The sequence below is a fragment of the Taeniopygia guttata genome, chromosome 5, assembly GCF_048771995.1.
Source record: "Taeniopygia guttata chromosome 5, bTaeGut7.mat, whole genome shotgun sequence".
In the NCBI taxonomy this organism is placed as follows: domain Eukaryota; kingdom Metazoa; phylum Chordata; class Aves; order Passeriformes; family Estrildidae; genus Taeniopygia; species Taeniopygia guttata.
The window spans coordinates 28,104,236-28,118,439 of record NC_133030.1 but is presented as its reverse complement, the minus strand read 5'-3'; the positions used below and the strand labels follow the sequence as shown (position 1 = coordinate 28,118,439).

General features: G+C 41.7%; 1 protein-coding gene across 5 annotated transcripts in view; it reads left to right on the top strand.

Moving 5' to 3' along the window:
* Positions 1-13,591, top strand: part of RPAP1 (RNA polymerase II associated protein 1) — a 39,940-nt gene extending 26,349 nt beyond the window's left edge. For all 5 annotated transcript variants that reach the window (XM_030274329.4, XM_072929997.1, XM_072929999.1 and 2 more), the window contains 9 exons: positions 592-793; positions 2,697-2,806; positions 4,641-4,836; positions 5,733-5,882; positions 6,324-6,466; positions 7,652-8,456; positions 9,218-9,394; positions 10,072-10,128; positions 10,882-13,591. In XM_030274329.4, the coding sequence (XP_030130189.4) occupies positions 592-793; positions 2,697-2,806; positions 4,641-4,836; positions 5,733-5,882; positions 6,324-6,466; positions 7,652-8,456; positions 9,218-9,394; positions 10,072-10,128; positions 10,882-11,037 (1,996 nt within the window). In that variant the 3' untranslated portion in view covers positions 11,038-13,591. The remainder of the gene's footprint in view (positions 1-591; positions 794-2,696; positions 2,807-4,640; positions 4,837-5,732; positions 5,883-6,323; positions 6,467-7,651; positions 8,457-9,217; positions 9,395-10,071; positions 10,129-10,881) is intronic.
* Positions 13,592-14,204: the final 613 nt, after the last annotated feature.

Sequence of the window (14,204 nt, the reverse complement as noted above, 5' to 3'; positions counted from 1 at the left end):
GGTCAGAAATAGTGTCTGGTCTGACAGCTATGCCTGCTAGCATGGCCAGAGGGAGGAGTCAAAATCCACATTAAGCTAGGGGGCATAAAGGCCACTGTTAGCCAAATGCCCTGCTGAAAGAAGCTAGGAAGCTGCTTTGAATTTCTTTTGGGAGTAAGAAAGTAAATGTGTTGAGGTTTGGAGGAAAGAACCTCTCTGCAGAAACCAAGATGAGTCAGGATTAAGAGATCGTTGTTTTTGATAGACATCAAAGCAGTAGGATCTGCTGCAGCCATAGGTAATTTTTCTGGTGAAAAGCAAGAAACTCTTAAACTAAAGCTGAGTACTGAGGTAGTATTGCTGGTAAAGCTAGAGCATAGCTCAGGAGCAGAGTAGTGGAGGAGAAGAAACTTCAGCTTTTTAAAGTACATTCTACATTTATTCTTTCTACCTAAATTATTTGGTTTGGGTTGTGGGAGTATGCAAGGACTTTCCCCCTAGTTATTTGATACCATTTTCTAGACTACATCTTTCTATTAAAATTGATGATTTAGAGAGACAGTTGCTTGATACTTATTTGCTATCCTGTGTCATTTTTCTATTGGGTTTCAGCAATAACTCAGAAGACAGTGAACCAATCCCACCTCCTCCAGTAGCATGGAGTCAAGTGTCAGGTTTACAGCCCTTCCTTGAGACAAGTCTGAAAAAAATCCTTCAGCAGCTATCCCAGACAGAAACTTGGCAAACTCTCCAGCCTCTAACCACAACTTGTATGATCTTTTTGGGAGTTTATTACAGTGCTTACAGCCAACAGGTAAGGCCTGAAGATACAGACTGTCTTCTCATCTCACCAACATCAGCTTGTGTATTACCTCTGAAAACTGGAACTTACAGGCAGTACTGAAGAAGATGGATATTAAGGCATCAAGCTGAGCACTGATTTTGTTACCACAGCTCATATCTAAGCTGCATGACATTCAGGGTCTCTTAAGTCTGCTAAACCTATACGTTAGCAGTGCCAAATATCTGTCTTCCTTTTTTGTCCTTTCATCCTTTGGGATGAGAGTCTCAATCAAAGTATGTGGTAGTGCTGCTATTGTTCTGATTTACTACAGAGCACCAAAGCATGAAGCAAATACAATGCAATTTTATTTGGCAGTTGTTTTTCCTAGTGGGATAAATCAAGTCATGCATTTTTGCATTTGCTTTGGTCTCAGAGCTTACATATGGACACCTTCACTGCAATCATCTGGGTGGAAGATTGAGCTTTAAGGGTCATGCTGTATGAACTTTGGATAGGAAATAGTAAAGATAAATTTATATGTTGCACCACTGACATTCAAGGTCAAATTCTGTAACACACAGTTGTGGTATGTGATCATATTTTAAAATGAGTGTTCTGAAGGTGACATGTCAGTGTGATGCTGTTGAAGCATAATGTCTTATACCTTAGCTACCTTAAAGATTCATGTACTAAAGATAAATGCAATTTTCCTTTTTACTGCCCAACTGACATGTCTGAGTTCCAGCTTGGGAGAGCTGTGTTCAAGGTGTGGGGGTAATTTAATGGCTGTAGTTATTCACACTTGTGCAACTCCTCTGAAACTTGCCAAAAGCAACTGAGCTTATTAGTTATGGCTCGGGTGGAAACTGCCAGCATCTCTCAAAGATTTCTTCAGGGCCCTGAAGGTTGGTATGCCTTTTACAGGCTGTGATTATGTCCTGAGCATTAGAGAAGCAGGACAGCCAAGAGGTTAATGCTCCTTTTTAACTTTTACAGATATCCCAGAAGAGTGATTGACAAAACAATTTCTTCAGTCATTGAATTATGCTGGGTTTTTGAATTCCACTTGAAGAGAAGTTTGGTCATCTACCTGTAGTTAGCTGATTAAAAAAAATTGTAGCTTGTTTGAATAGATTAGTGCAAAAAAAAAAATCAACTTGTAGTAATTAGATTAGTGTATGCTGGGACATTCTTGGAATATTTTTGTTAAACTATTAAAAGCTAAGGTTAACATCTTCACAAAGGTTTTGCTGATTTCTGGAGGCAGATTTCACCTGGGGTAAAATCAAATTTTATGCAATGGAAATGAGTATTTCTGTATCCCAGAGCAGCATTCTAATGAAGATTAAAAGTGTTAAAATTTACCAGCATGTTCCTTCAACCTGGAATATTGCTTACTAGGGTCAGAAGAATTTGGATGATTCTCTAAAAGCCACAGTTCCTCCTCTCTCCAGTGTTCATCCACAGTCATGCTTTGATGGGTAGGTCAATCACATTTTATACAGCTGATTTTGTTTTGTTTTTTGGAGATCCTCATGGTGCCAAGATTTCTCAGGGTAGTTCTGATCACCTTTGTGTCATCTTCAATTTAAATAGAAATATGTATATCGCAGGGAGAGGAGGGTCTAACTAAGTTTTTATTTAGGGAATCTTGATTCCAAGGATCCCACATCTTGCTTCCAGCCAGTTAAGAATTTCTGGGATGCACTTTAATACTTGAGTGTGAGAACACCTTGAGGTGCCAGCTCTCAACTTCCACACTATGAGCAGTGAGCCCAGCTCTAACCTAGAGCAGTACCACTGTGTAGGTGATGGGGTCTGGCAAAAAGATAATAAACACAGAGGAGGTAAATAAATCAGTCTGTCTTTTGGCTATCACTGGATGCTGGGGTCATTTACTCTCTTTTCCTGTCTTTCTCCATGTCTTCTACAGCCATCAGTCAATCCAGTTGACTGCTTAGAGGAACTGGAACGTTTGACATCAGAGGTGCTGCAGCCCCTTCTCAGCCAGCCAGCCATAGACAGCATGTGGGACTTGCTCAGGTAAAACCATACCACTGTTAAGATGCTGTTGTCAGAAGCTAAGGGAGCCCCATTTCCATACTGTACTGTGTGACAGCTCTTCCCCCTCTCTCCTCTTTTCCCTGTGCAATATGCCCCAGGCATGGGAATTGGAAGTGCAGTAGGGCTGTGTCTACACCCTGCTTTATCTTCTCACCCTTCACAGAAAAGGCATGATGGCTGCAGAGGTTTACAGCTCCTTTTCTACTGGTGCTGCTGCATCTCTGCTTTGCCATGTAGCTGGGGTTTTCATATCAATTTCAGATTATTTTAGTCACTTTTACTTTTAATTCTTCTTTGATTTCGCTTGTCTAAAAAAATAGCACAAGTAGTATTAGTTGAGTTGCTCTTACATGATGAGGTGCGTGTGTGTGTGTTCATGTACTGTTAATGTTCTCTGTGTGGTGCTGCTTTTATGGAAGAATTTAAGTAGATTCAAATCTTCAAGCTTCACTAGGGCTTTGAAAACCTCTGCAGGGAAATGTAAGAACAGATACCAAACTGTTCTTCCATTTGGGTAACATAAGCTGTGGCTCTGGGAACAATTAAGCACTACAGATATTCTGTCTTTCTGCTGTAGAGGGAGCCTTCTTACTAGGCTGTGATAATCTTCTGGAGTGGAGAATCTAAAAGGCTTGACTTACAGTCAGAGAGGCATCCATCTGCCTCTGAGAATATCTGATATAAAGGGCACTTGAAACTTTTGTTGTCAAGTGGTGTTTTAATGGCCACCAGACAGTTTGGTCCGTGTTCTTTCGTGACTGAAGCTGAGCTCTTTCTGAAGCTCTTGGCACCCAAGCTTCCAACACAAGAGCACTCCTTTTCTGCCTGTCCTGGTGGTCTGAAGACAGTGGATTTGGTCAGGCTATAAAAGCTCATCCACAAGAATTCTAGCTGTTCTTAACACTGGCTGGTAAAAACCAGAGTCAGCTGATCTCTGCCCTAATATTTTTACAATTTTGTCTGAACTTTCTGGGCAGTTTAGGCCCAGGAGTTCAGTGTACATTGTGAGCCCCGCATGTGTTTATGCATCTCCTACATGTAATACTAGTGGTAGAAAGAGCAATGCATTTAAGCAGTTAGTTTTCTGCCATAGAGTAATGATGCAGATCTTTGACAGGGTTTGCCCTATTACCTCATTACCATTGAGCAGCTTGCTTGTGATCACTCCTCTTTGTGGTGGTCTTACCTATACAGACATGATGTATCTACTCCAGGCCCTGCAAGCACTGCTGGTGTGGGAATTTGTAGTTTCACTTGCAGAGAACACATACACACAGCAAGAGTGGTCTGTACAGTCAAGTCCATGTACGTTAAAGCTACGTTATTTCGCAATACAGTTTAAAAAGATGCATTTCATTAGTACATAAAGGGCAGCATTTTTGCAATGTCAATTTTAGATATAATCTGTCTTTTTGGTTTTGCCTACAAGTTTATTATGGAAATGTCTTGAGTGGGTGGGCAGCCTTATTAGCCTGGTGTGCGTATGTATGCGAGGAATGGCGTATTTTTTTAAATCAAAGGTCTAACACTTTCAAGTATTTGACATCAGAAATGCGTCACTGCATCAGTATTTCTGCTCATCATGACCAATTTAGCTGAGGAGTTCCTGACAGCTCACTGGCATGAGCTTGTATGGCAGTAATGCTTGGTGTACCAGCTGAGACACTGGCTTTTGACTTTCACTGTGTTCAGGGCTTCCATTTTACTGCAATGTGTGGTACAGTTCAGACAGATAGCAACATTTCAACAAGATAATTCCTCAGCACTGTGAATGCTTTTGACCTAACCCCTCTCTCTTTATTTCTTCACATAGGCCATGTTCTGCTTTGTGCAACCCTCTGTCCTGTTCCCCTGCACCGGAATCTGTCAGCAGCATTGCATCTCTGAGTTGCACTGGAGGCAAACCTCCTTTGAGCCTGGTTGGCTCCAAGTCACCTTTCCCCTTCCTCACCGCTCTCTTATTTCTCATCAATAACATCACTCACATCCATAAGGGCCTGACCAGCAAGGTGAGAATAAACCTTTACTGTAAATTCTAGGTGAATGATGATATACTTGTGAGAGCGTAGTATTTGTATCTTCCCTGGCATAAAAGAGATGTTAGAAGGACTGTTAAAAGCAAATTGTTGTGCACTTTTATTTTAAAAATATTAAAGCATTATAGAGAGAAACAGCCCGACTTTCAGAACAAATGGGATGAGGATTAGAAAAATATCTTATCTTTGAATTCCAATATTCAGTTGACACCAAGAAGCTGGAATTACAGAGCAGGTGATGCTTAAAGGATGTATTTATAAAGAATGCTGAGAAGAGTTGAATAGCTGTTGTTTGGCTAAGCAAAATATAAACTTTGAGTGTCAATGGAGGAAAAGCATGGTTGAAGCATATATAACAAAGAAAAATGGGGTGATATTAAAGAAGAGAATGAGTGCTACTAATGAGGGTCCTTCCTACTTTGGTTTATTCTGAATTTTTAGAATGATTGAGTTAAAGATTTCAGACTCTAAAGAGCAAATGTCCTAGAAAGATGGAATATGTAGCATAAGGTTTCTTAAAGCCTTCCTGTGGGACATTGTGTTGAATTAACTGATTGGCTACTAATGGAACTATCTGGCCAGATGAAGGAAAAACATTTTAAGCCACTGGTCAGATTTTTGCCTTACAGAATACTGTAAGACAGTGACTGTTGGTTATCTGTGATGGGGATGGTCATGATGGATGCAGGTGAGCCCTGAAAAAGAAAAGCAGATATTTATTAGGCTATTCTTAAATATGGCTTTTGGAGTAGCCAGCAGGAACTGTCATGTGAGAGGAGGTAGGGGGTGGGCCTTGGATAGGGCTGTGTTTTATTTTCCTCCAAAGCAAATCTTAGTATTACTTGTCTCCACTTGTGATTCCTTTATAGTACAGCTCTGTGCTGGGCTTCAGAGGCTTGAAAGATTATCTGCATCAAAGCTGGCAGAGTGGACCTCCTTCTGTGACTCCCTCATCTGTGTGGATCCTGCGCCATGAGTATCACCTGCAGTACTTTGTGTTAGCGTTGGCTCGGAGAATGGTACCGTTACTGGTCCTTTTATTTCTTTCCCCCGAGGAACTGACTTCCCTGGCAGCTGGTCTTCATGTCCTTGTTCTTTCTTGTATCTGACTTAGGTCTGGCAGCTCTTCTGCTGACTTTTATGACCCATTAGCAAACAACATCTTTACAGTTACTGATGTGGGGATTTAGTTCCAAAATACTTTGGATGGAAAAATTATATTTTTGCTTTCTTAGGGATAAAGTAAGAACAAAGTTTTCAACTATGTTGCTAAAAAAAAATCTGACTATCTAAGGCAGTCAGAGGAAGCACAAATATCTCTCGCTGTGAATGCTGACAGGGCTTGCAGTCTGCCTAAGTCTTTCACTTTGCAGCAAGATCTGTGTGATGTTTGACCCTCTTGTCCTTGTTGATTGTTTTGTTGACATCTGCTTTTATCTGTGGTTTTGTTTCCTGTACAGGCAGGCACTTCTCCGGATTACACCCAGCATGCCTCACTGCATCACTGTGTTGCCATGGCATTGCTAAGCCGTCTGTTGCCAGGGAGTGAGCATCTGGCTCATGAGGTCCTATTGGATCTTGCCTTTAATCCAGAGTTTCTTCCGTAAGCTTTGCACTTTTTCCTTTTTCTAGTCTGGTACGTGGGAAAACATGGAGAAAATAGAAAAAACATGTTGGCTCTGCAATTTTGTCATAATTTTTGGCCTTTAACAGGGCCTGTAGTTATGTTTTACTTACTCACTGGCATAGTCTTCTGGCATGGAGCCTTCTAATCAGGCAAGCACAGTGGTTGCATATTTTTCTCTGATGTACCGTGTTGCGAAATGTGACCAGTTTCTTTTGATTTCCTCTGTGACAAGGCTTGTGTTATTCTGATAGAACTGATCATACCTAAGGCCTAGCATCTTCCATCCCGAGAGTAGGGAGGCTAGAAAATAAATGAGAATTTGACAAAAAGCATAAAAGCTCAATGAATCTTCCTCAAACCCATATTAATCAAGTTTGCTGATTTGACAAATGTCATGTCTTCCACTTTACACTGGAAGAACTCATGAGCATCTCAAATATGAATCCTCTCATATCTGGGCAAGAAGGTGGTAGCAGTTTACCTAGTTCATCTCAATCTGTTTGAAATTAGCCATGGTGTATCCCTGTAGGAGGTTGAACCAAAGTGCTGCAAGGAGGTACTATGTTTTTTCAGAAAGAGGGAAAATTTGTTAGTGCATTTGTTTGTGTGGTGGTGTTTTGGTTTTTTTGTTGGTTCAACAAAATGGTGAGTCTTTGGTCTGAGATTGTGGCATATGCATTTGACAAACACCCTCCACATGCACAGTTTCTATCAGTCTGTATGGCTCCCCTGACCCTGCTACTGCCAGCTGCAGAGCTCCTGTTTTGAGAATTGTTTTACTGGTTTGTGTAGGCCTTATCTGATATGCAGTATATCATCACAGCACTCTCATATCTGGGTTGGTAAGTAGGCTGCCTCTCTGGACAAGGGATTTCAGGCTCCACACTAGACTGGCATTGTGTGGAAGGTTTTCATGGCACAGCCTCAGTGTTGCTGACTCCAAATGTGGTTCTGTGAATTCCATCTAAATACCAAGGTAGCCGATGCTTTACAGGCTCTCTATTAGAATAGCACAATGATGTAGAAATATACTATGCCTATACTACTCTTCCGGTTCCAGGAAGACTGTAGAGATGAATTAGTGTGATGTGTCATTTGTTTGGCATTTCAGGGTTGTTTTTTTTTTTTTTTGTTTCTTAAACTGTTGTCTTTACCTTACAGTGAAGGGAAAGCTGGTGGACCAGAAGCAGCTGACTTCTCTGATATTCTGCATCTGGGTACCAGTGCCAAACTGGCACAGCCTGGCTCTGCAGCAGCATTTCTTCCAAAGGTTACTCGGGGTGCCCTGCTGAGAGAATCATACCAGAATCTGCCTTCCATTCGTTCCTGCTACCTCTCCCACTTTGTCCACTTGCAGCCCACCCTTATGCGTTCTCAGGCGTCCTACCAAGGGCGGAATTATCTCATCCAGTCAATGCTGCTTCCTGAGGTCAGAGGGCCCATCCTGCCTTCAGACTGGCCATTCTTTCCACTAATTAGCCTCTACAACAAAGTGACTAATGCAGAGACACGTGGGGCCATATTGAACTCTCTCCCACTTGATCTCATCAACACTGTGACCTGGAACCTGCAATGGGTCTTGTTGCTGGAAACCTGGCGTTCTAAAATCCTTCAGAGCATCCCAACTGCTGCCAAACTTGCACGGCTTATGTGTGTCTTCCTCACTGGCAGTGACCTCTTTCTAGAAGCACCAATCCACCGCTACACAGCTGCCCTTCTCTCTGTGTATTGCCAGCCCAAGGCCCTGGACTCCCTGAACTTGGATGCTCCTCTCCCTGGTTTGGCGTCCTTCCATGATCTCTATATAAGTCTCCTGGAGCAATTTGAGGGTGTCTCCTTTGGAGATCCACTCTTTGGAGTCTTTGTTCTTCTGCCTCTGCAGAAGCGTTTCAGTGTTCATCTGCGTCTCTCTGTTTTTGGGGAGCACACAAATATCCTGCGGGCGCTGGGAGTGCCATTACAGCAGGTAATCCCAGCTTATGGTAATTGCCTGTCACTATGTATTTCTGCGTTACTGGGCTCTTGCCTGTGGTTCTCCAGCCTTGATTTGTGTGTATGTGTGGAGGGCAGGAGCTGTGAAATTGCTCAGTCTTCACTGGAAACTGTCCCAAACCTTGCTTGGATTAACCAATGAAAACTGTCTAATTTTTAGGTTGTATGTATGAAAGGCTGGTTGCACCCTGTGTTCTGCTAGCAATTACCTTTCCCTTATATAAGTGTTTTCACACCTTGGTGAGAACATTTTCCTTGCCCGTGCATAGACAAATAGTCATTTTCCTTCTCAACCATCTTTCCACATATAGTTATACTGGAGTTGTGCTCTGCTGGGTAACAGCAAGAAAATTTGGTCTGTCAAGTGTAGGACTGCGTTTCTTTTGAATGAGCAGAGCACAAGAGATAGAATTTAGCAGTGCTGTCAAAAATACTCTGTCTTCTTACTTTATAAGTGCTCGTCTTATCTGTGCCAAAAAGCAGCTGCAGTGATAGGACCAGTAAAACATCTATCCATAAAGCTGAAGGGGTCTTGACAACACTTTGTCAAGGCACATCACATCAGTCAGGGTGGGCCGTAGCAGCTCTGCTGCAAATGGGGGTCATGCTGCTGGGGTAACATTGTGTTACAGGAGGGCATGCACATGGAAGGGCACTCTAGAAGTCATGAACTTCCTCTTACCACTTAGACCCTGACAAAAATTGTGATGTTGCCTCTGGATGGGTTTGTTGCAGTTTCCTGTGCCTCTTGAGCGCTACACTTCCCCTCCTGAGGATAACCTGAACCTCCTGCGACTCTACTTCCGAACGCTGGTCACTGGTGCACTGTGCCACACCTGGTGCCCTGTTCTGTATGTAGTGGCCGTGGCTCATGTGAACAGTTTTATTTTCTCCCAAGAAAGCACAACACAGGTGGGTAATGGATAGCAGAGCTTCAGAACTACTGTCTTTGGTTTTGCATCTGCTCTCCCTGTAAGTCCAGTGTGCCTTGCAATGAGTCGTTGACCTTTGGGACTTGAGAACAAAGACGGTAAGCAAATGTGTTGAGGACCCATCAGCTGTTTGAGGATCCGCATACAAGGCATCAGCTTTTGTTCATTATACCCTAACACACTTGCATTAATGGTAGCTAGACCTACCTAAATCTTTGAGGTCAGCAATTATGTGTTCTGTGGTCTGGGGGGAAGAATAAGCAGAAGGAACAAGGGATGTGATCAGACAGAGAGAGCTTGTAATAGATTTGGCCTCTGCCTTAGCAATCTTAAGGTGCAAAATACTCTTTTCTTTGACTTTGCTTAAGTAACCAAGCAGAAACCCTCCCATGGCCTTGAGGCCTCTATCAATAAATCGTTGTGCCAGCAAAAATTCATCTCTGATCTGCAATTCTACCTGAAGGTTGAGAAGTCAGCTGAGATTCAGATTAGGAAAAGGGGCAGAGAGGCAGGGTTTAAGTGATAAGACATCTCAAGCACTTTCTGCTGGAACAAGTTACTCATCATTATAATGAACAAGTCATCCTGGAGTGCTGTATGCCCCTGGGCAAAGGTGTTCCTGCACCATATTAAGGAAAGTATGTGTTTTGTTCCCAGGAGACAGATGCTGCTCGGAAAAGCATGCTGCGAAAGACGTGGCTGTTGGTGGATGAGGTAGGATTTGTCAGATTCAGCTTGTGCTGCTGGGAATTAAGTTTTCCAGTTGTGGTACTCTTACAGACTTATATTTGGCTTTGAAATTTGTGTTAAATTATGTTTCTAATTTGACAATGAGAGGAGATTTGCTGCAGGATTTTGGCCTGCAATATCTGTAAATACGCTTAACTACTTCTTGTAGTAACTGACCTCAAAACACTGAGCCTGTTGGAACTTAGATGAATCTCCTATACTGTATTTCCATGTTTCTTGTCCAAGCAGCATTATATCTGGATAGCTAGAGATATTAGAGGGATGATTGTAGCACAGTTATGAATAGGTGGCCAGCAGTGATCTTTCTTAACTCCTGGTTGGATGCTTCCCCTGAAAAGAACAGGACAGATTAAGGTTTCTCTTTTTTTCAAGGAGCTTGCCAAAATCTATTCTTTGTGGCACAGAGATGGGTCATTTGGCCTTCTGTGATTTGTGTCCAGGGTAAATTATTAGATCATACTCAAAAATCCACTTGCGTTTCTGGCAAGAAGTCATTGTGTGGGGCTGTTGAGGAGACTGGAGTTGTGTTTAGAAGAGTAATTCTCATGCAAAAAAAAAAGTAAATTTTAGTGGAAGAAACTTGCCTTTTATAGCTCTTCTACTGAAGATGATGTAATTAAATATCTTGGGCATGATGGAATTGTACTATTTGCAGATTTGCTGTGTTGTGTTGGAGATGGTGGAAAAGATTAGATACCTTTCTGCTTCATTTTTCAGAACTTGAAAAAGCACCTGCTGTACTACAGACTGGTGAATGCAGAGAGTCCTTTAGGATTTGACCTTTATGAGCAGCTCCCTCCCATGCGACTGAGGTACCTGCAGACAGTGACACAGAAAGAAATTACGGAGACTGCACCAGCACTAGACTCATAGCAAAGCACTTGTGCAAGAAGAGGGCCAAGGTGAAGAATGGAAAAGCTCAATTTATACTTCACTGATGAAACTATTTTCAGTTCAGATGGTTTTAGTGTTTTACCTGGACACTTTTGGCATCTTTGCCTGGTGAAGCACTAGTAGAATGCTCCCAGCCCTGCAGAACATACATGCTGTCAAGGTATGAGAGCATGTATGTGTGTGACCTCTCTCTGATGGATGTTGGAGCATTTTCCTCCATTCTCCTTCAAGTTGTTCTGCTTCTTCCCAGAGGAGGTGAGAATGTGTCTGAAAGGCACTGGACTGTTGAATAAGCTGAAGGACCTGGAAAAGCTGTTTTGTTCACTCAGGCTGGAAACCCAGTTCTCGAGATAATGTCTGTTTTCCCCAGATCCTTCCACTGCTTTTTTTGTACCTTGGATTTTGAATGGTCCTTTTCTCACACTATTCCTTGCAAACAGAATGACAGTATGACAGGGAGGAAACTGATCCTGAGAGGATTTTTCTTAAATATGCATACAAGCAATTTCTCCAAGGTAATGTTCTGTGCATACACTCAGTAACAGAGATGTATTGCGTCAGACCTCTAAGAAATATGAGTTCCTAGTGCAGTGGTACAAACACTGAATATCTTCCTTTGGCTGTCTTTCGGATGGTCTCTAAAGTGCTTTCTTTTCTCCCTTAATTTGGTTACATGTATAATAAGATCAAAAATAATTTCTTTGCAGGCCAGAATGCTTGGCAGTAACCACCCCTCATTAGACAAAGAAAAAAAAAGTATCTGCTTGTTTAGTTAGAATATGTTTTGGTTGACCTCTGAGAAGAAAGCAATTTAAATTTTGAAGTTTCCTAGCTCAAACCTAATTTCAAAAATGTCTAATTTGATCCCACTTCTACATCCAAATTCTGAATTGCAGCCTCATACACAAGGCTTATTACAAGTGCCACATCACGTCCAGAATTTCCTCTAGGTGTATGCTCTCACTGGGTGTTCTCTTTATATTTTTGCATGATCACTCTGGCAAGCTTTTGTTTTCAGAACTTGACTTTTATGAACAAAACTTCTTAAAGAGATTTCTGATGTTCTGTTCTTACGAATAAATTCCTCTGGAAGGTGCAAGGTGATACCTAGTCTGAAGAGCTCAGCCTCTGTCTACCTATCAGAGAGGCCAAGCTAGCTTCCCTCTGAAGAAAAACCAGGCCTGTGTTAACCTTACTCCAGTGAATGTCCCAAGAGGAGTGAGAATCACTGTTAATAGGCCCACTTGTGTGACTGAAATTGTTTGTACAAGAAACAAATTCCAGCTTAATAGAATCAAAGAATCATTGAGTTTGGAAAAGACCTTGTGTCCAACCATATTACAGCATCTTTCTTTCACCTGACAGTCGTGTTGCTGCCCCCTCCAATGCCTGCATAATCACATAGGGCTTAGGGCATCTGTGACTGATGTTGTCTTTGTATTGGCAGTTTTCTAAGTGTACCAATCCCCACCTTAGGGAAGGGGAAAATAGCCTGTTAGAAATAGCCAGTTTCATCTTTTCCCCCCTGTATTTCAGGTAGGAAATTGACAAAACTGGTGTTTCTTTCCAATACCTTTCTTTTGGCTTCCCGTTTGATCTGTGGTTTCTATCTGCAGCAGATCAATGTCATGTAAAATAACAAAAGCACAGTGGTCCAACAGGACTTTTTATTGTTGTTAATGATTTTTAAAGTATTTGATGTGATTAAAGGTTTAATCAAAGTCATTCAAGTTTTAATCTATCTAGATGGTGAGAGCCCAGTAGTTATCTTTCAGAGCAATGGATGGTAAAATTGAAGGACTCCTAGCTGCCTATTTAAGAGCAGCCTTCACCAAGGACTTTTGCTTTTCAGACCTTCAGTTATCAATCTCTTCCAGTCCTTTTTGGGATGCAAAGTTGAATTTTGTAATGTGTACAGGATGTAAATAAATATTTTGATAGCTCTGCAGGAGTTTTTGTTAACTATGAGAATACTTTGCTCAAGTCTTTCTTGAATTTGGATAGTTCTGTTTGCAGTTTATCAATATCTTAAGACAGCTGCTGCCTTAAAGAATTCTACTAAACTTTGGAGCTCTGTAAGAAAGCTCCTCAAGCCAAAAATTCCATCTTGCTTGTGTGATGGGTCAGTAACACAGTGTACCAAATTCTTTGTGTACCTGGGGAAGGTCCAGGGTGGTATGATGTGATTTGATACATGCCCCAGGTCGGAAGACTGTCCACAGATGGTATTTCAAATTATGATGCAAGTATCAGCAGTGGAGATAAGGAAAAGAACGGATCCCAAATAGTTCTGCAGGCCACAGTGATACACAGAAAATTCCATGGGTGCTGCATACGAGCTGTAAGCTTTCAAAATGTCGACTGTCACCTGAGTTGGTAGCATGTTTTTTTTTAAGGCTTTCAGAAATTTTGTATGGGATTTCCCCACAGAACACTAGAGGGCATTGTTTTATCTGGTTTAAATGCAAGATTTCTCAGCCTCAGTGATACTGGGGCCTGAAATAAAACCGGCCACCCTTGTGCATTGTTTGAATTTTCTGCATTTTTTATTTTTGCATATACTTTTGGAGCAAGTGTGGAGAATTAAATATTTTATGTGGTGGGCTGCTGAGAACCATACAGTGCTTTGACCGCAGGAGCATTTTTGAAAAACCATGGTACATTGAATGTAAGATGTAAACTTAAGCTGAACGCAGTCTGAGACAGGACCAGAACATGCCCATTCTGTTCATCCAGTTTAATCCTGGTCACGGTAAGTGAGACGATGAAGACAATTAAAACTGTCCAAAAAAATGGCTGTGATTTCTTGACTCCTTACTGAAGGCTTAAGATTTCTTTGAGAATAAAGTAATTCTGCTGAAATAGATCTCACAAATAGGTTTCTGGTGTTGATGTGGTTCTAGCTCAGAAGAACATATGTTGTCTAGTATCTCTCATCAGAAGTCAACAAAACCAGCAACAACAACTACTATAAAAATTCCTGCCTGTCTTAATTCCTAAAAAGGGCATCCCATTTTCTGGTCCTTTGTGGCTTGAATATGCTTGGTTTCATCCAAGCTACTTATGGTGTCCCATGTGGATGACAGTGGAATCTCTATTGGTACAAATTTATGATGTGCTGAAAGGCAACAGCAATGTGGTTTTAA